This window comes from Catharus ustulatus, chromosome 4 (genome assembly GCF_009819885.2).
Source record: "Catharus ustulatus isolate bCatUst1 chromosome 4, bCatUst1.pri.v2, whole genome shotgun sequence".
Classification (NCBI taxonomy): domain Eukaryota; kingdom Metazoa; phylum Chordata; class Aves; order Passeriformes; family Turdidae; genus Catharus; species Catharus ustulatus.
In genome coordinates this window covers 4,658,256-4,681,146 of record NC_046224.1, presented here as the reverse complement: position 1 = coordinate 4,681,146, position 22,891 = coordinate 4,658,256, and the positions used below count along the sequence as shown (strand labels likewise).

The 22,891-nt window shown below is 40.7% G+C and overlaps 1 protein-coding gene across 1 annotated transcript in view; it reads right to left on the bottom strand.

Annotated features, from left to right (window-relative positions):
- The window catches only part of TAF3 (TATA-box binding protein associated factor 3), a 113,052-nt gene that overhangs the window by 88,936 nt on the left and 1,225 nt on the right, over nucleotides 1-22,891 (bottom strand). Inside the window, exon 2 of the mRNA XM_033058625.1 lies at nucleotides 14,014-14,256. Coding sequence (XP_032914516.1) covers nucleotides 14,014-14,256 — 243 coding nt within the window. The remainder of the gene's footprint in view (nucleotides 1-14,013; nucleotides 14,257-22,891) is intronic.

Genomic DNA, 22,891 nt, shown 5'->3' with positions numbered 1-22,891 from the left:
TTGCTCAGGGTGCAACTGGGGATGGGCTGTGGTGCTGTGCTCTTCCAGAGCTGCATGGAAGGGCACTGACACTGCCCTGATGGCTCTGCTTCAACTCCACAGTGTGAGTTAGTGCTTTAGTTGTTTTCCTTTTCCCCAAACTCTAGCACCTGCTACAGCCCCTTTGTGGCTCCACTGTGGTGTCTCTTTTTTTTTTGTTTCCCAAGGACTGCCAGGAGCAAACCCCTGGACCTTGCGCTGCAAACTGTGCCACATGTATCACACTAAGCTCTTGTTCTTCAGCAGAGATCACTGCACCTCCAAGAAGATACACCACGAGTGTAGTTATCTGATCTCCACTGCTCAGACTGTCCTGAAACATTTAATTTTCCTTGCATGTGCTCATCTGGCTCCTCTCGGCTTCCCTCCTGAAGTTTCCATTCTGAGAGCAAGCAATCCCTCCCTCTGGACATATGCTCCTTTGGTTTCTTTTTGAGTGGTAGCAAGCAATTTCAAGTAAACTTAGAAATGAATACATTTAATTAGTTTTAATTAAAATGCATTAAACATTACTAATCTTTTAGTGCTGCTAAATTTAAAAAAAATTGTTAATATTTTATTTATTGCATTTATATAATAATAATTTAAAACATTCCACTTGTGCAATGCATTTTATAGTCACATAACATACAGCAATATAAGATGCTATAAAGACTCAGACTAGGGGAAGCCTAGATTTTTCATCTGTATTATTTCCTTTGCTGTATGTAACCAGATTATGTTGTTATTTAAAGAACACATATTTTGCTGTAAATGAGACATGAACATAAAAGACAAAATAAAAACTGGAGAGAAATTACTTGCGTTTTGCAGAATAAAAGTTGCAGACTTGATACAACACAGTGCAGCTAGGTAGGGTAGATCAATAGAGAGAGCTAACATTAAAGAAATATAAATTCCTGATAAGCATAGCAATAATATGCTCTCCAGTAGAAGTGTGAGGGAAAAAAACCTTGAAAATCTCCCCTTGCAACTCTAACTTTCCTTACATTACATCACAAGGTGTGATGGCAGGACAGCTCAGGTGCCTCACTCTGCAGCACGAGGCAATGAGGCTGAATATTGCTCTGGGTTTTTGCCAAATGTCATTCTTTGTCAGCTCTGTGGTAATTAGGAATCTGTCTCTTTGCCTGAGGAAGCAAGACTTCTCCTTGCAGACTGTTTCTTACAGACTGAACTGCCTTAGATATGTTCATGTACCATGTACCTCTGACCAGGAAAGGTTCCAGGTTTAACAAAGCTCTGGCTCATTAAAATGACAAGGTTACAGCTCTTTCCTAATTCCACAGAAAGGGATGACCTACCCTTCACAGAGAGAATGGCACTAATGCAGCTGTTCAAAAAGCAACCCCGACCTCTGCAGGATGCTGGGACAACAAATGCAGGCAAGGAAACAAAGTCATCTGATTCTGGAGAATAGTGTTTAGGTGTTACCTGATCAGGTCGTGTTCTCCCTCTGTTAATTTGATACTAAGTGGACACGCCTTATTGCTGGGATCTCTCCCTCTGGAGCTGACTTGTCCCCTCATCTCACCTGTCCTTTCAGAAAAGATTATCTGGGAAAACCAAACTTACACCAATTAAGGCAGCAAAGAAACTGCAAAACTGGACATGGAGAGGCTGCAGTAACTCCGAGGAGTCTGAGTTTCAGTCAGCTTGAGACAAGGAAAAAAGCAAGCGGGTTTTTAATCCGCATCTAAGCTCTTCCTCAGAAAACCAGCATCTAGAGTCTTCCCCTTGAGATACTACCAGTATACTTAATCTCTTCCAAATGACAATAAAAGGTAATAACAGCTTAATGCAAAGATGTGCTGCACTGAGAAACAGATCTAAGACAATGAGGCTGTAGCAGAAAGCTCCTCTGCCACTTAACAATAGAGAGTGAGAACATTTTCATTTATTTTCACTTGAAAAGAAAGTCAGAGTCCTGTGACTGCATTGATAGGAACGATGTACACACACTTCTTTGCCTTGAACTAAGGAAAAAGGAGCTGGTTCTTTCAGATGGAGTGGCAGTGCACAGAAGTCTTCAGCTCTGCCTCCCTTTGCTCCTGATAAAAGCTTGGAGCAATGAACTCTCAGGAGATTAGCACACACAAGCGCCAGCTCCAAAAACTTTAGGCAGCATACATGTTCCTTTGAGTCTTGTACATGTGTTGTGTATAATGTGCTCTTTTTGATATTAAAAAGTTGCTAAGTTGTTCTCAAGCTGGAAAGGGTTTTCCATTTAGATAAGGCCAAAGCTTCTGCACAGCACAAGCACATGTGTAACACTGGAGTCTGAGAGCAGCACGAGCGTTGGTCGTTCCACCAGGGGCTGATAAGAACGATTCCATTTTATACAAATCCTACTGGAAGTTATTTAACCCCAACATGAATTCTTCTGGTGGCACTGCCAGCATCACCTTCTCACATCCCACACCTCTCTTTCACAGTAGATTGTAATCAGTTGTCCCTCTGTTTGGCTCTTTGCATTTGATCACTCTAAGTCCACACCTTTTCTATACATTGGCTGCTAAAAATACCACATGGACATTACTCTATATTATGCACAGAACCAGCCCTTATGTGCTTTAGAAAGAAAGAAAATTACTGAGGTTTAAAAAATTAATATTTCTATTTGTCTCAGTTTCTTCACTGTCTTGGCAGCACCTTTGGATCAAACATGGTTCTCTCCTCTGCAAACAGATTTGAATGCCAGGATGGGCTCTACTCCCTGTCATGAAAGAGCATAACAACCCTGCACTTATTTATCATCATTCACACACAGGTCTAACACCAAGCTAGAAAACACACATGCACTGCTGGATTTACCCTGAAAAAAATAAACAGAGGCTTGCTGGATGCTTTCAGTGAATGGGATTGCCTTTAGCACAGCATCCCTTCAATTGCTGCTTGAACACAGGAATTGCGGTGGGAGGATGTGGCGGCTACTTGGCGGCACAGAACAGCACTGAGCTGTTTCTCCTCCACGAATTTGAAACTGCTTGGGGCATTTAGGTTGGCAGAACTCTATAACCCAACTGGAACCAAGCCAGCAGGGTTCACATGCTGCTCTTGAAAAGTGAGCCACCGAGGCTTTAATCACCACAAGTGGCAAGGACTTAATTTTTCATCTCATTTGAAATATGCCAGGCTCAACAGCAGACCGAGCCTCTTATAAAGTGCCATCTATTAATCAACACTGTTTCCTGCTTCACTGGATTGCCTTGGATATCTCCTGTTAGGAGTCCTGCAGCAGCCCTGCTTGGCTCAGACTGTGACCTAGGAAAATCTTAGCGCTCAATGGCAGGGCACAGGAGACATCCCACGCACAGGGCATATGGATCATTGATATTGCAAAATTCAACCTCCAATTTAATCTGACATTTTCCACTTTCCACACCATGGAAACACCACATTTTGGCTTTGGCCAAGCAGCAGGGCTAGATTTTAGGACCACAGTTGTACCCAGGCATCCCATCTGTGTGACATTCCACCAGGGGATCCAGGAGATGTGATGGATGTTCATCTCAACAGAGATGATCCAAACATACTTGCAAGGAGCTCAGCTCAGTGAGCTCGTGTCAGAAAAAATACCAGTGTGAAGGAAAAATTCCCTAAATAGCTTTGCTCCTTGTAAAACTGAGGTTTTGAGGAAATTCAGTCTTTCAGCCTGAATCACGGGAAAGTTTAAACAGATACTAAGCATAAACTGTACTCTGTGAAAATCAGCCCATCTAAGGGAATTTCGTTGCTTGCAATGTCGGCATTAAGATACTTATCACTTTTTAATTCACACAAAGGTTACTTTCCCCAAGAGTCCTAAAAAAATACTGAATTATGTCAATACACACAATATTGTGACAAACCCTTCCCATGTTGGAGTTTATAAGTGTAACTGAACTACACAGCAACTTCATGACAATAAAATTCCACCTTGTTTTTTCAGCTCATCGCAACCAATCTGATTTAATATCATGGTTTTAAGGACTTTGGGAAGAAAAGTTAAGGTTTGATGCTATGGGAGGATAAACAGATGGCTAAAACCCACCAAAATCCAAAAAGATTTCTACTTGTAATTCTAAAGCTTCTTAAAATCCCCCCCCAAAATATCCCAACTTAAGATGCCTGTCCAAGGATATTCGATTTAACTGTACCCTTAATATTAGAAGATCTTAAAGAATAGATGTACATGTTTTGATTACATTGAAAATATTTGTAGAATATTTTATACACACCCCAATAAAAGGTAACTGAATGCAAACTTTGGTTTGCAAAGTTTGGTCTGAACATGTAAAGCCTGTAATACAGAAAATTAAAACTGTATGGTAAAAAAAAAATCTAATTTCTTTAAAACAGAAAAAGAAGTAAGTTATTTCTGAAAGATTACAGATGAGCTATCACCTCCAGCAGTATTGTGATTTAAAATACTCAGAGCAAAGAGAAAGCCTCGTGAGTGACTGTGTTAAAAAGTTTCCCATGCAAAACCAAACGCATCCTTGTTTCATATTTAATTTGCAATAGGATCCCCAGCAGCTGAGCTGTGAGAGTTCTCCTGGCTGGTGCCTTGCTGCCTGCTGAGAGGGGCTCCACACGAAGGGAGGGCACATTGAAGCCTAAATCCTCAGATCTGCACCTCAGCTCTCTTTAAAGTTAATCTGAACACACTGGACTCCAAAGGAAATGAGAAGTGAGTTTCTCTCCCTTCCTATGGCACCGGCACTTCCTGTGTTTTAGCGATTGGTCAAGAACTATTATTTCCTCCATGCTATTCCCAATTGTGACTGTCAGACATAATTAGCGTTGTCTGCACACAAGCACAAAATATTTGCTTAAATAAGCCTGGAACCAAAGTTCCACATGCACAGAAACCCAGAGAAATGTGGAGAAACTCAGAGAATATTAAGATTCAAATATGCTGTGCCTGAACGAACATGCTGCTCTAAATATTTAGAAATGCAAAGTTCATTTGCTGAGATGAATATCCATAAAAATCTATGCAAGATAAGGGGTATTAAAATTATTCACTCTCCAGTTCAGGATGGATTATTTGGCCAATCTGTTAAGCTGTACTGCTCAGACACCCAGAATCTGTACCATCCTCCTCCCCTCAGGGAAAAGAGCTCATAACGTTTGAAGAAAAGTATGCTCCATCCCAACCGTAGGAATACACATGAAACACAGAGTCTTCCTTTAACACAACCCTTTGGAATGGGAAAACAGCAGACATCAACAGTGAGAATGCAGAAGGCAAACAAGTTCACCAAAGAAAATAAATGAAGCAGAATGCTGCAGATTGTAAAGTGGCCAGAAGAAAGGCCATTTAAGTTGTTATCGACCTCTTTCAAACACACACACGCAGAGCTGAGCTTCAGTTTATCTCTCTATATAAAATACCACCCCTGGCAGCGTGGCGTCATCGCTTATAACCATCACCGAAAAATTAATCTCAAACCAAGTCAGAGAAATTTGTGACTTACTGTGTTACCACCTGAAGACCCACTGTTTTCCAGCCTTGGGCTAAGTACAAGCCAGATCCAGCCCTGCTCAAGTTTAACACTGCTCCTCAAAAACACAGGTATGCTATGGTAGGCTTTGCTTAACCGACCCAAACAATGCACATTTATACACAACGTGCACTCAGGGTTACATTTTACCCAGTCACAATGTTCAAAGAAACAGAATCCAAACTAGAGAAATACAGAAAAATACCGTCTTGTCAAGTCATCAGAAAACCATTAATGTTTCTAATGAGAGCAATTACAAAAATGAAAGATTCTGAAAAAACACAGCTCAAGATGAACTTTAATTATCCAAGCATCTGGCTGCATGAACCAGGGTCATGTCTCCAAATGCCTTTGCATTTGAACTCTCCTTGTTATCCATCCAACTTTGCATTTCTCCAAGTCTTGCAGAATTAACTAGAATTGCCTACACACAAAAATGAGTTATCCCTTCCTAATGACTTACCTAGTCACTAGCATTCTCTTTAGCTGAGAGCTGGAGAAACCAGGAGCATGTACCAAAGATGAAGACTGGAAGATGATCTCTAAGGTCCCTTCCAACCCTAAATCTAAGAAGACACTGAAGTCAAGAGCTGTATGGTAAAGTTAAAGTGCTTATCTGTGTGTGGCAAAAGACAAATAATTCAAATGAGCTTTCTTAGTCATAATATTAAAAATTAGAAGGCAGAATTCCTTAGTCTTAACCTGGACTGTACCACATGCAGAAGCTTATAATGAGTCATTCCCCTGATTAATGCAAGAGAGATATGGGGTCCCGTAATCCACTCGTGATCTTTGTCTAGACAATGTTTTTTTCTGATGCTGAGATCAAGGTTAGGCTCAGCTGTGCTTGAAAATGTGCACAAAACACCAAGCAGTATCTCCCAAACAGCTCCAAGCATGGATGTTTTTCCCAGGAGGAAAGAAACATTTCAGACATGTCAGAGGCGTTAAACAGAGTTTAAGTTACTCTGTAAAGTTACTCTGCAAGTAACAGTTCTCTGGGCAGTTGTGTTATTCAGAACAAACACCTGGAGGGCCAGCTCCTGAATTCCAGGTGTGAACTATTCCCTGTGTCCGTGTAAATGCCACAGCTGCTAATAAGTAGCAGGAGAATGCTGGCATTGCTTAAGGCCACACGTTTCAAAATCAGACACATGTAGGAGGTCTCAACAAACATGTTCTACTTCTACATCCTAGTACAAAATTAAGGCTTGCTTGGACTGAGACATTTCTCCAGAAGTTTGGCATAAATTCCCATGCAGGGAGGTAACAATCAAATTTGTGGCTTCGCTCCCAGTAGCTAAAATTATTTTTATTTGGTTTTTAAGTGCCAGGAATTGTTAGCAATGACTAACATCTTCATTAAGTTAAAGCATCCTTGGTGGCAGAAAGAAAGAAAAGCACTTGATTAAAGAAAAATAGGAAACATTCCTGCATGAAGTGAAAACACTGAAATATAATAAAGTTACACCATCAGCCTTTAAAACAGGCCAGTTGTGTTTCTCTTTTTTTCCTCTTTAAAGAATCAGGCAGACTTTCCATTTCCCATCCTCTTCCCTCAAGTCCCCAAAAATACTCAGGGCATTTAGGGAAAGTCTGAAAGGCCCAAGAACAGAAACACCCAGCTATCAGATGATAACCTAATTTGAAACTTATGCTTCCAAAGGCACAAAGGTGTCTGATGATCCAGCTGAAATAAAATCCTCGAGCATAGCTGCAGTAGACAGTGCAGGAAGCAACACAGGCACTAAACAAAGTCACACATTGTCAGAAAAGGGAAAAAACTGATCTGACGTGACGAGTCAAGACAAGTGACAAAAGTTTTGCTGAAAAAGGATCAGTAGGAAATTAAAATCATGACAGCATTTCTGTTCAAAACACACAAGACAATAGAATCCTTTTATCACAAAGTCCCATTTTCTCCTCCAGTTTTATTCGAACCAAAATTGCAATTTGCACATCACAATGCAGTCAAAGGATCCATGACTTTCATTCCCATTCCATGTAAATAATTTACTGCAAAAGTCTGGCTTTTATCAGGCAACTTCTGTGTTTTGCCGTTTTTTATTTTTGAATCCTTAAGAATCACTAACTTGTAAGTTATCTAAACAGGTCTGAAAAACAGAAAAATCTTTGTGAGAAGGTTTTAAAAGGATGATATCCCCTTGAAGTCACATTAGCTTCATTTCAATTGCTATATGCAGCAAATAAAACTAGATAGCTTAAGAAGCTAAACCAGTAAATTTTCACAATGCTGAATTTTTATACTTCGTTTTACTAACTCCTTGTTATTACTTATAAAAAAATGGAGGCAGTATCTTTATAAAATTTATTTTTTTATTTGCTTCTTCATGTATAGCCAGGTTCCACCTGCTTTATTTATTTTGAACGATAAGACACTTAAAAGACCTGAAGAAACAAAACCATGAAAATTCATCACTAGCCTCTCCTACAATTAAAGAAAAAAAATTTAATCCATGTCCTCCATTTCCCACTTCCAGCAGCCATTTAGTTTCTTAAGAAATAGCAAGAGTTTTGGTTTTTTTTCCAAAAACATGAATTATCAGAAGTTAGGTACCAGTCTCCTAGACAATATAAAATAGTGCATGTGTCTGTCTCCACAGCCCACGGATCCCAGCTATGTGAGTTAGTTCCTCACTTTATCCTCACAGATAAAGTTTTACTATGGCACTTATTACATTGATTTTTTTTTTCTCCAAGTGCTGCAAATTAAAGAAGTTCTCCTGTGAAAATATCTATTTAACTCCACATTTAAAAAAAACCTGACTTCATTAAATCCTTTCTTGCAGGATTTCACTGGAAATTATGCTTTTGATTATGATACAGCTTTTTAAGAAACGGTAGAGATACAGCTGTCCTCCCAACTACAGCTTTATCAGCAGCATGCCTTGCAGAAAAATTATTTTTCTGTCTAATGGTACGATTTAAACCAGGCACATTTTCTGTACACTTCTTTTTTTGTTCCTGTCTCGTATTTTCCTTTTTTCCTTTGAAATCTGCCTCTCCTATTGGCTCTTTCCCAATGCCTTTCTTCTGGCTGCATCTCAAGCTTGGCTGCTTTTTCTCATTTTGTCTGTTTTTCTCCTGTTGCTCCTTCCTTGCTGGGCTTCTGCAGACGTGAGGATCCCTCCTCACAAAAGCAATCAGAGTCTGACTTTCAGCCCTGCACACACAGGTAAAGGATGCCTGTGAGTGTCAGCAACCAGGCACAGTGAGCAGCCAGGAGCAAAATCTTCACCCTGTGGCAGGGCTTTAACTCTTCAGACTGCTTGAACACACAGTACCTGTTTGTTGTGGAGTGGTGGTTTCATAACCAACTATACTGGAAAAGCTCCGTTGAAAAGATCATTGCTGCTTTAAAAGCATTGGTGCAGCTGCTAGAATGAGGGAGATTTAGTCTGTGGGGTTAAACTAGAGCTGGGGAAAGGCAGAAAGGTCGAAAAATGACAACAGTGAGACCTGTGTTACCAAAATGGCAAAGTGGATACCCCAGGATCCCTTTAAAAGCCCATCACATTCTGATTTACAAAGAGGGAATTGCTTTGTTTAACCCTTGGAGAAACCAGAGATTGAAATCACCCTGGTCTGAGATCCACGACTTGCTACATTCTGTTGGACCATAGCCACAGAAATCACTGCCAGCCTGAAGGGACAGTGACAATTTTAAAGTTCTGATCTATTTCCCACTGGAGCTTGACACTAATGCTTTTTGTCACCTTGATGCTCAATGCTTTATACAATTACAATTCCAGCACTGATAAAACCTAGACACAAAAATGTGGTTTCTTGATTAGCACCTTGCTTCACCAGCACCCCCAATTCTCATCAATTCAAACGAGATTTGCAGCAGCTACCATGGCATGGAAAAAACCAGAGATGTGTTGAGATGAGCTGCAGTTTGACAGCTGGGTTTCCACGCTTCCAGGTGGCTGGAAGCATCAGGTTTTGGTAGGTAACAGGTCCTAACATCACATCAGCAGCAAAGAGGGGAAAAGGCAGGACTGTAAGAAGATCAGCAATTTTATGCTTTGATCTGACAGGGAAATAAAATGCTCTGACAGAAAAGGCTACAAATAAATCTGAATTTGTAAACTGTGCCAAGAACTTGTCCTGACTCAATGATCAGAAATACAATGCCAGCGCTTGAGCACACATTACCAGGAATGAAAGACAACAAAATTTAATGCCTGGGAAAAATTACATTTGTTCCCAGATCATTTTCAAGGGAAAGGAGCTGAACCTCTAGGAGTGGGAGCGAAGTGGCATGAAGCAGAGAATAGAAAAAAAATGCAGCTGGAGCTGCAGAGAAAGTTTGAATCCCTGAAAGCTACCCTTGTCCCCACAAAAGATCTAAACTAGGGGGAAGAGACTCTTGTGTCTTCTCCTTCACATCCTGCTGACATGCACCAGAACAATTAGACTGTAAGAGAGGAACAAGGGTTTAATCCAAATACCACAGCCTATGAACAGTATTGCATACACAAAACCAATGCATATTCTTCAGTTTTCCAGACAGAGAAGCAGGGATGGACTGCCTGGGACTTAAGTCACAAAAAGAGAGAAGTTGACATAAAGTGGCTATTTAAAACAATAAATTATTTCTTTAAATGAAGAGATAACAAGAGGCTGTAAGTGCAGGTAAAAATTAATTCCAGGAAGCTTAAAAATAAGGACACTGTGGCACATTCAGGATTCACACCTCACTTTTCTTTGTTTTAATCATGGAGAATGCTACATGTTCTTACAACAACAGGACTCAGGCCTCTCAACATAATCACAACATGTAATAGTGATTATTATTAGCTGTGGAGAAGTATCTGGGTTTTCTCAGCTGGCCTAGTTTCAGCACATACTGTTTTGCTTCAAATGCAATCAACAAATTCTATGAAGTTGATTTATTATTGCAAAATGTATGCTCCCTTGCATTAAAGCACAAGAAATAAAGCATGACCATCATGTTTTGTAACTAATTTATTTTTTTCTCCTTTTTTAATCTGTCTTACAAGTTTACCATGACATTTTAGTGACAACAGTGCTAAACTAACTCAAAAACAAAAAGGAGACTAATTAAAAATAGGCAGACAGCGAACATCATGATACATTGGCATAAAATTATCCCTTCAGTTTCCTTTGTAAAAATACTGCTAAAAACCCAGCATTTTCCATGGCAATACTGAGTCAGATTGTTTTATAATATATAGAATTATATATGCAGATCCTCACAGCTCAAGCATTTGGTTAGAGCTTGCACTCCATATTTGAGGCAAAAAAACATTTTCTGCTTTCTTGGAACAAAACTTTTATCACTGAACTGAACTTCTGACTGACACAAATTAGAGATCTTGAAAACTTATTTATCTTCCTCCCTTTCCCAAATAATTTAAAGAATCACTTGGAGCTCTTTCAGAATTTCTTACAGCTGAAGGAGATGGCTCCTCTCAGGCTGGAAGGGCTTTCTGCTCCTATGGATAATTAAGTAACTATGGATAACTAAATAACTAAGACATCTCTCGAGCTCTGGGCAGCCTCTGCTCAGCCTGAACCACCACCAGTTCTGCAGTAAGTGGAAATAAGAAGTTGGTTACATGTGCAGAGCTAAAGGACTTTTGGGAAGGAGGGCAGCAACACCTACTGGTCACGGTGCAGAGTGAACACTGCTTTGGTTTGGTTTTTATATTAACAGTACTGAAAAGAGTTTTTTCTTACTCAAACTTGTGGCTACAATATTTCTAAAATATATCAGCACTTGTAATTTCTGACCCACTAACAGTAAATAAATATTCATATCTGAGCTGAGCTCCAAGCTTTGATATAAAACAGGACATAAGGAGTCCTGCTGATGATTCCTTAAAGTCACTGAAAGATTTATATCACACACCCTAATGTGCACAAAGCTTTCCTCTATTTCTAATTATTGCCTACTCAAAGCAACTCAAATATTATGGACTGAACAATCTGAGCAGCCTCAGACATTTTTTTCCTATACTACAAAATATTGCAAAATATTTAAATGGCTTCTGCAATTCTTCATATTTTTACCATGCATTCCTTTAATCTCCAAAAGTAAGGTTTTCTTACAAATTTTACTCGGAATATCATAGAACAAAACATACACAGCAGTTTTGTGATCCACCTCATCCCTTTCAAAAACAAACCACAGAGCACAAACCCCATTTTCAGAAAACACTTAATTCAAAATTAGAATGTCCTCAACTGTAAATATTTTAAATCAACTATAACAAATCTGCATTTAGCAACTGTATTTAATGCTTCCTTTAAATTTCCATTTAAAAAATATTCATTTTTTCAACTTGTGTGTACCTACAGGTCCTCTGATACACTACCCTTAGGCTTCAGAAGTTTTCCTGGTTCTCATCCAACTTTGGAAATAATATCTTCTTGCTTCAGGTGTTAAAAGGATTCATACATTATTTATAAGGACTGCTAAAATCTAACTCCTGGATCTAACTTGCAAGAGAAAGAGTATAAAAAGTTACATATAGAAAAAAAAGAAAGAGCACAACTGTCCCCATTTCAATTTTTAGCCTCTCTTTGTACGTCGTGCATTGTCAGGCTGAGTCTGTAACTCTCCTCTCTGCCTCCCCACACTCAGATATTTGTCTGCAGCTGCTTTGAGCCTCAGTGGATTTGACTTTTCTTGCATATTTTAAAGCATGATTTTCCAAAAAAAACCACCCCAAAACTGCAACACTGGTGGGAAACTTGTTACACTTCAAAGATGCCACAATGGTGTGTTTACCTCCCAAAAAAGCAGGCTAAAGCAAGTAGCCAGAACAGGGAAGCTGAAATCCCCATTCACTTAAAGTCACCTTCCTTGTACTCTTCTTTTATATATGCTGTCTACACACATTATTTTATATTTTATTTGCCTCTTCCTAGTTTGAAAGAGTTCACTGTTAGATTTTTAAAAACAACCCTTTTAACAAACTTCACAAGGGTGAGACTTTAGGATCTCCTTAGCAATTTAAGAAAGTATTTCTGATTTGAACAGTAGTTCCATTTCCTGGGTTGCATTAAGGCAAGAAACACTGAAATGTTATTGAGCTATAAAATACTACTAAAGGAAACAGAAAATTCAAGTGTACAAAGCCTCAGAAATACTCACCAGGATGAGTAAGTCCTCACCTCGTAACTGGAATGAGCGTATTTGTTCAGAACACATCAAATTTAGTACCTGCTCCTCAGATACCTGTTCCTGACCAAAATTCCACCTGCTCCAACTGGAGTACACAGCAGCTGCATTCTTTAGCTGACCATGATGTAAGGAAGTCTGAACACACACTTCTAGAACTTGCTAAATCACTGGAATACTGCCCCATGCCACACTTGTAGCAGCACAGCCATGGATTTCTTTGCCCAACAAGGTGATGGTGCTTATGTTCATCCCTACAATGGGCAGAGTTTTTACACCCAGTTCAACAGGCAGACTTTGAGACCTTAATTCTTAAAAAAAGAGCAATATGCACAATAGAAAATGATATCCCTTCTGTCCCCACAAAATTCTAAGTTAAGTATCTTGTGCAGGTTGCACCTGTTCATTACACTCTTTTGGAAAATTAAGTTCTTCTATCTGGGATTTTTAGACCCACAACCTTATATGTATTTATTTCCACACAAAGTACAGTTGTGTGCTATTCACTATTCAAAGGGCAAGTCAGACTAGGTCATGTTTCTTAAAGGTTTATCTTATTAGCAATCAAGTCTCATATGGCTTAAAAATAGAGAAAACAAGTATGCTTTTGCCACTGCCACAATTAAAATTCTCAGGCTAATTGCATCTCGTAGCACTTGTATAGTTGGTTTCACTATTTCCCCAACCTTTGTCTCTGTGGGACAAGAAAGGGAAGGAGCAGCAGGAACAGCGATAATGAAACCCTAATCAACGTTAGCAAAGAGAATTAAAAGCCAGTAAAATGCCTTTAAAATATTCTTACTTCTATATTTTAAAGCTGAATTAATTTTAATTAGAAAATGAGGTTTTTTGGTTTGGTTAGGTTTGGGGTTTTTGGTGAAATTTTAAGAAGAAACAGCTATCAGGAGCAGGAAATGCTGTGCCAATTTCATCAGCCTTCCTTCTTTTACCTTTGGCAAATTACAGAAGCTCTTGCAGGATGCATAAGGGGGAGGCTAACATAAAAGGTAATACAAAGCATTCATTCCTACTGTCATCTGAAAACTTAAAATTTAGAATGCATTATTGAAACATGGGGTAACATGATGAATTTTTGGCACGAGTTAATCTGGAAGGAAAGTAAAAACAGTGGAGAACAAACCTTCCACAGCACTGCCACCTGTTTTGCAACCCTGCTTGAGTAACACCTCATGGGTGTTCTCTTCTGGCCTTCCCAAGCCACTTGCACAGGGCAGCACAGCTTGAGCTGCTGGGGGATGCCCACAAATACCCAAACACAGCAAAACCGAAAGCAAAGGATTGATTTCGCACCTTCTTGAGAGGAGACAATAGGTGGCAGGTAATCAGGGATGTACTCCTTCCTCTCTTCTGCATCCTTGCTTCCCAGCTGGGGGAACTGGAGGACATTGTTCTTGCTGACAGGGAACGAAGGGATTTGATGTGCAAAAGTGACAGGTTCAATATTGTGTATGTAATCTTCCAGCTCATGCAGGTTAACCCCCATAAGCTTGAAGGCATCGCCTACGTCATCCAAAATCGGATCTGTGCGGCCATCTGGAACAAAAGAAAACAACAGAACAATATTTTCACTGAAATCCAGGTTAAAAATTTGACCTGAAGATGCCTGGAGATTGCAGACCCCCATCTCACCACCAGGAAGGAAGATGGAATTACTGCCCCACAGTTCTATCAGGTTTACTTTCAGAAGGGTTTTGTTTTGAGCCATCACTTTGTTTCAAATCATACCATTGAAGAACTGCACTCCAGAAAGCAAATCAAGCCCAAATGAAGGAGCAACAACAGGCTGCTTTACCTGGCAACAGTCAATTAACTCCACATGACCCCACATGCAGAAAGTGCTCTTTATCAGTATGGAACAAATCAAACATTATTTCTGAATCTAGAAGAGGAGCAATTTCATTTTTTTGAACTGACTGTAGTTTACAGAGAGAAAAGGGAAAAAAAGTCTTTTGATATAAAAGAACCTTCACAAAGCATCCTTCCACCAGATGAAATCTACAGGATTCATAAACTGTGAGACACTTCATATACTGGTTAGCTACACCTCTTAGATAAAAAAGAGGAATATGAAGTAGTGGTCTGATGAGGAGACAGTATTTTATACTATCTTTATGGGCTGATTTCCTGGAATGCAACTTAAGTTTGATTCTACAGCAAAAATCTTACTTTCTTCACAAAAAGCACAGTGAAACCTCACAGGCCAGGCAGTTGGGATCTTTATTTAATAAGGTCTCCAAGAAAACAGTCCAACAGAGGATGCAGTTTGCACTATACAATTTATTTGGTTCAAAGCTTTAAATTACACTTGCTGAAGTCCAAGCACCTCAGTTTCCCTGACTTGACAGAGGAAAATCCCTTGAAAGGCCTCCAGAGGGAGAACTGGGCACCTGGCTTTGGCAGCCAAGGCACCACTTGGAATCTCTTTGACTTTTCATAACAACAGTAACCCAAAAACAATGCTGTAAACCCCAAACATGATTTTTTATTCAATAAAATGATATATTGAATTATTACAATTCTGCAGAATTGGCTTATGGAGATATTACATCCCTATATGATGATAAGCTGTGATTTACTTTAAAAAGTAATTATGGAAAAGCAGCCCATGCTTATTGAAGGAACACAATGGCTATTGTGGAGATGTGGCTCCAGAGAATAGGGGGATGCTCTTTTGTTTGTCCTTTAACCTAATCTCTTCTTGGTTTATCTTGAAGCTGAGACAGCTGAGTGGGCTGGTTGTCACATCACTGCATGAATTCCACCCCCCAACTCAGCCTGCAGGTACGTTTGGAAAATGAGAATTTTGTTCTAGAATTTCCCTTCTTAAGTCTTGCTGTGAAGATAAGGATAATATTCAGATTATGGGGTTGATTCTCAGCTCTCCAGCACTGGCCTCTTGTGTGACTACATGCAAGTCTTGCTTGTGTTTTAATTCTGTCCACAGCTAAAAGGAAGATCAGACCAAGTCACTGCCAGTTGGACCCTCCTGTATTTGGAATGTGAACTCTGGAGGGTGAGAAGCACCTTGGAGTTTGTATTTGTGTAATACCTGTGTGTTTGTGTAAATGCAATACCAGTTTGTTCTGCAAACTCCAGACTTGCACAGAATTAGATGAGGGTATCGCCACTCCAGAGCAGTTATGAGATCCTTATACTTATTGGGAGGGAAAAAGGTGTGTTTTGTGCTTAAAAAATTAAATTCAGATAATTGACACCATTAAGAAATTTTGTGTTGTCGCTTTTAGGTGCTCTTCAGGCTATGAAGGTACCTGTGAACTCACAGAAGCATTTTCTAAGGTGTCAAGATTTAACAGGTACAAGTTTGACAGACAGGTGAAAAGAAAAACTTGGGGAAAACTTTCAAAAGGTCTTTTCCTAGATCAGCACATGATCTTTTTAACCTCCAGAAAAGTGTGCTGACATGATTAGCAAGTGATAAATGCTAAAAAGGAATTCTTTCTACAAATGCTTTTTAAGAACACGTGGCAGAGAAGCAGCTACTAAGTGTAACTGAAGCATGGAAATATTTAACAACTGTATCATGAAACAATTACGTGTATTAGAAAGTGGGTTCAAAAGGTGACCAAAAAAACCCCAAAGAAGATTCAATTTTCCCAGAGCTTTGACATTTGCCTCCAAAGAGACAATGCCAAGTTTTAAGTTTGACTGAAAGCTATAAATAATGTTTAAACCTGCAACTGTCAGAGGGATGAAAGGATGGAGCAGTTAACCCTTCTTTTCAAGAGGTTGTCCTCAGTGATAAAAGTGTTTGAGAAAAGTTTCAAGTCTCTATTCATATCTGCATTTAAAATCAAACCAGCTATCAACTGGAAATTATCACAGCATAAAAATGCATTAAATATATTTCCAGGTTAGTAATCAAATAAACACTTTAAACTTTTATTTCAGCAGTTAACATTTCTCTTATTTCTCTGGCTTAATAAAAAAAAAAAATCAGTAAAATAGCAGAAGCCAGACACATGAAAGGGAATGCTGACAAACATGTAACACACTCTCTCCTGGTGTTCCATTAGTCTCAGGGCTTTTTCTGTGAGCAAATGATGTCAAGAAAAAAGTTTAAGCAGTGCATACTGAACTTATCTCATTATTCTTCACATATCTGTGCTATCCTCAGTTACAAAATTCAGATGCTGAAGCTTCCCAGTGAAATAATTAATCTAATGTCACACAGCAAGCTGGTGCCAGATCACAGACACTTCAGAGCTTTGGTTTCCAGTCTCTTGCTGCTCTTTATACCACAACACATTAAATACTACCATTGCTCAGAGCTGGGAAGAGATGGAAGCAGGTGGGAACAGTTTATCCAGCAAGTTACAGCTCTCCTCCTTACATCCTATGAACAGTGAACTAGCAAAATACCCTTCTCACAAGCTTTTCAGCTGCACTATCTCCATGAATGGGAACTGTGCTCCAAAAGTGGTGAAGCTGTGGCAGCAGCAGAGCTAAATTAAGACCATTTGGTCCCAAAACAGCTCAGCAGAAACCTGTGGGAACAGCCGTGCAGCTACGATACTCTCAGCTTCCTTGGGCATGAGAACAAGCACCAGGTGAGGAGCAATCTGCACAGGGAATTGCATCCCAAAAAAGTACTGGACTGAAGTGATGGGCAAAGAGAATCCAGGCAGAGCAGAGTATTCGTGAGGAAAGTTATCCAGCTCTATCCAGCTCTCAGCCTCACTGCTCAGCATCACCTGCAGATGGACCAACCCAGCCACAAAGAACGAGGATGGAGCGCTAAGCTCTCCTACAAACAAGGGTTTGGGTTGTGGGCAAAAGGAATTTTAGAGGCTCCTAAAGCCTAGTTATTTTTGCAAAAGTCTCAAGAATTCCTCCAGCAAACAAGCTGGCCAGTGCTCATGTCACCCAAAGGCACTGTGAGGGGGTGTGTGGGAATTAGGGAACTCTTGCCTGCCTTAAATTCAGTCTCAGGAATAGCTGATTTCCTTTAGTCAAACTCACCCCCACCACCTCCTCCTTTCTGGCCCAAAGTTCATATGAATGAGTGAACATTTAACAGGCAAGTAAGTACAGAACAGAAAAGCTTTTAGTTTCATGCCAGGTTTCTTAGAGGAAGCAACTATAGTTCTGTAATAAATATACTGAGAAAAATTAATGAGTCACCACACATACAGCATGTACATGTGTTATAAATAGTTCAGCATTCCCCCTTACAGCTGCTGTAAAAGAGATTTTTATTTTCAGACTTTATTTTAACCAGCAAATTATTAGGTATAGTTCCTTGGCATTTTAATTACAGGCTCTATCACAGATTCCTCGTGCTCCAGCACGTCACACAAAGTTACTCCAGGATAACTGTTCCATGGAGACAACACAGCTTTCATTCAACAAAGTCATAAGGATGTACAATAGGTTATTTAATAAGTATAGATGCCTTACTTAAATTCATTTAAGTGGGGGGGAAAAAGGGTCCTATTAATGTAGTTACCAGTCAGGCAAAAGCATCTTCTTGCTATAGGTACTCAGTCTGCTCCTTCTCCCAGTAACTTCAGAAACATCCAGCAAAAAAACCACATTGTCCTTCTTTATATTAATAGCCAGTAAGATGCTAATTAGCTGAAAAACATCAACACTTAAGGTTATCAGGACATAAAACGTACACTTACAATGAATGTCACAGGCCCAGGACAGATCCTTGTTACAAAGTCATTCAAGGACCAGCAGAGGGAATCAGCTCATTTAAACTGATCACCAAAATCTAATCCTTTGATAGATATTATTACTGTATAGTGGTAAGAATGAAGGAACTAAAAAAAGGAATAAACCAAATAAAACATATGAGGTAAATTTGACATTATAAAGAAATAAAAAATTGGCTGATGCCAAGTGAATTCTCTCCTCTGTGGTAATTAGCAATGAAAATATTGGTCTGCTGTTTGCATTCTCCCTTTGCTATAATGAAGTTTACAGGAGAGACTGTGCAGATATTGGAGCAGATTTGGAGCCAGCTCTGCTGTAGAAAACATTTTGCAATATTGGCAATTTTCCCTTCCAGTTATAATATGTGCTCACCAGATCAGAACCTGCCTTTCAACAAAAATGCAATTGCATTCATAATACCAATTTCAACATAGCAATTAATATTTTTATATGTATATATAATTAGTATGTAATCCTTCAAGGAACAGGGATCCAATGATCCACGTGGGTTCCTTCCAACTTGAGATATTCTACAATCCTATCCTATTGCATAAAAATAATCTTCAAAAAAGTAGTCAAACAATATGAAACTCAAGACCAACTTTTAAACTTTATTTCCTAACTCTTAGCAAATTTCAGGAGCAAAAAAAATCTCAGTATATCCAAGCATAAGCTCAACACTGAAAATTGAAGGAAAGCAGAGGAAAGTACACCTCTAAATTAAAAAAGTTAATTATCTAGCTTATTTCACTTCTAGTTGTAGCAGCAGGTAATCTAAATTTGTCCTGTTGAAATATGCCCAGGTGCCCTCAGTGATAGAAGCAGCTTCAATCTGACAGGTTTTTAGAGCAATGTACCAGAAAAAAAGAGACTTTGGGGGGGTGTGAATGACAACTTCCCTCCTCATCCCTGCCATGAACTGCACCACTCACATAAACAGCCTGGAAACTGAACTGCCTCATGGATGTGTTAAGAGGTAAAACATGACATACTCTGCACATCTGTAACTCACCACCCCACTGCCAAGCTACATAAGCTCAATTTATGGCAAACAAAGCAAACTGATCTGCCCTCATGTACAGATCCTCAGTACAAAAAAACCCAACTTATACAATCCAGAGCAGGTAACTCAAAGCACCAGCTCTGCCACTCTTCTATCAAACAACATGAAATAGGAGTGCAAAGCAAAGTGGCACCTAACAGGGAGCTTTTCCCTTTTCACCTCTGCTTAAAACCAACAACAACAATGCAGAGCTCTGCTCTCAGAAACCACTCTACATCCGTTTGTTTTGTAGCCCAATACCTTCATTACATACTCCAACACTGCTTTTCAAATATTTAATTTAAATTTGAGGATAAAACAGCACACAGCATATTGAATGGAGTTCCTTTGACAAGCTTTCCACAAATTTGAGCAGCAAAAAGCACACGGATGGTGTGCTTTAAGAGGAAAAAACCCTGATTTTCTCCCTGTAAGTTCAGCCTCTCCTCCACCCCCAACACAGCATTCAGAAGCATTTCACGGCATCAAACACATCTCAAACGCGCTTTGCAAATCCTTTTGCCTTCTCTTTGCAGCCACAGAAGCTCCCATCAACTACAGCTACCGCAAATGCAAAGAAACAACAGCAGAAAAGTAATGAAAATCCTGAATGTAGCTCTCTTAATGGGATGTAACAGCTGGAACAAAGATCTAACCCAGCTGGGAGAGGCATCATTTTCTTCTGCAAGTGAGAGAACACGTGAGCAGCGATGACAGGCTTTTCACAGCGATACCACGGTGTCTCAGCTACGTCAGAGTAAATCCATTCCGTTTGGAACACAAAGATTATGTCCCTCAGCTGACAGCCCTGCTAACTCAAACCCCACTGGTCTGACTCCGAGATAACGGCCTGACAATGAAGATGCTACAATTGGAATTTAATTAATTCTACTTATGCAAAACCATGGCAGAATTCAGTTCATTCATCCAGAGCTGGGTTTGTACAGTAACTTCTTTTAGGAGCAAAAGGAAACAATTCTGAAGTCGTGCGGAGATGTCAGCTCAGTATTAAGATGTCGTTTTACAAACCTTTTTAAAGAGGAATTGTTTTAAAAGAGGTAATACAAAAAATACCACATCACTGGCACAGGCACAGTATATTCTCCTTCTCCTTAAAGAATAAAAAAAACCAACAACAAAACACCAAAGAGATTGTGATACTTGTGGTTCTTCCTTCCCAATTCATAGAGAGTAAAAATGCCTTTCCCCACTTTCAGTAAGCAAAGCCAAAGCAAGAGAGGTATACCTGAGCCCTACAAACTTCCAATCCTCAACACCAAAAAATTTATTTGCATCATCATCTCAATGTCTTTTCCTCCCAGTCTTAGAAACACTGCAGCACAAGCATCTTCTCCAAAATTTGTAACAGCCCTATGAAAGGATAGCTCTGACCAAACCTAGGTGAGCTTCTTTTTCACCTCTCAACTCCATCCTCTTAAACCCTCTTTGCTGTCTCCTTTAATTGCTTTAGAGATAATTTGTGTGTGGATTGGGGTACAAACTTCAGAGCTGCACTTGTGCTGCTGGCATATATGGGTTAATATTGCACAGTCCCATTTCTAGACAACTTGCTCTCAAATTTGGAGAAAGTTGTACAAGTAAATTTATTCAACCTGAGAAATTTGCAGCACACAGTTGTTCCTAAGCTTGGTTACCCTGGCACTGTCAGAGTGGATCTCAATTATTCCTGAAATGATGAAGCAGAGCCAGGGCCAGGTACACTCAGCTCATCATTTGTTTCATGGGGGATCCCTGCAGCAGTGAGAACTTCTCTTCCCTTCCTCAGAGAAGGGACACAACCTCCAGCAACAGCACTTCCAGGTTGTGGTTGCTCCTCTCCTGACCAAGCCACTCACACTGTGCTTCCAGCTCCACACAATCTCTCGAGAAATTCACCCCTGCAGAGGAATCCAACACACCCAAACTTCACAGCTCCTTGGATCTTGATGGTGCATCCAATCCACCACCAGCGGACAGCAACACGTCTCTGATGTTTCTCTCACCTGTGGCTGACACCTCATTAGCACAGTTCCCACAGCGTGCACTGGTAAACATTCCCAGTGATGCATTTCAGGGCTGCCAATCCCTGTTACCTCTCCAGTAACCTCCCAAAGGTCCCAGCACATTCTCTGAACTGGTGGTGGCTACAGTAGCCCCCAAATTCACCAGCAGTGAGTCACCTTCTCCCTCCCCAGCACTTCAGGCAATCAATTATCCATCCCAGCTCCAAGCCCAGCCAGACCCAACTGCTCTGACCTCTGCCCCAGAGGCTCTCCAGGACTTTTCCCATCACAAGTACGGGACACATGGAGCAGCTGCTGCCCACAATGCCACAGCTCTCCAGCATGCCAAAGGAAGGGAGAACATGTCCCTCTTGGCACAGGAGGCATATGCAGCCCTGTTCTCCCAGGCACACAGCCTACACTCACCTCTCCATGGTACCCTTGCTCCCCAAAGTCCCTCCACTACAGAGGTCCTCCTTCATTTCCTTCCTATTCCTCACAGACCCAGCAGGAGCACTGGCAGCCCCTGCACACAAATCTCTGCCACATGACCCCCTCCCTGCCTCACAGGTAGGGCAGCAAAGGCCTCCACACACACAGACTTGTGACCCTCTAACCACACCAACAGCCTGAGCTCTGCATCCCCCACAACATTTCCTGTGTTTAGACCCGGCAGTGACCCTCACAACCTCTCCCTCCCTGCAGACTGTCACCTCCCCACCCCTTCCTGATCCATCAGCACCCTTTCCTGACTCTCCCAGACCCAGCACAACTCCTACCATCCTCTCAGCCCCACTGGCAGCATTACTGACCATGCAAGCAACTGCACATCCCATCCTCCAGCACCTCGTGTTCTGCAGGTACCAGCAGGACACCCAACCCCTCAGTATCTCCACTGCAGGGACACTCACAATCCCAAGTGACACACAACTGCATTTTCTACTGTAAACCCAGACCCAGCAGTGGTGCTCCCTTCCCAACCTCATCAACATCCACATTCCAGACTCCTGTGTGACCCAGCCAGCACTCCTTGGCACTGATTCCCAAGCCTCTCCTTTCTCTTCTCCCACTTGCTGTAAACTCACCCTTCCATGCTCCCATCCCAGCACCACCTCACCCCAAATCCAGTGAGGCCCTGAGCATCCTGCCCCCCACCATCACTTCCAACTCCTTCTGTACCACCTCAATGGCAGCGTTGGCTAACTCCAGTCCCTCACAAATCCAGCCATACCTCATGCCATGTGCACTGAATTATCCCCAGCCCCAACCCACCCCTTCTGCACTCCACAATTCCCATGTGCAATCCTGCCACACTCCCACATGGTGCGCACTACAGCTCCACTTCCCCCAAAAAAATATGTTAGTGCATCCCTGCCTTCCCACACTCCCCACACACATGTTCCCAGTCCCAGAGTACCACTACTTCCCTCCTCTACAAAAACAT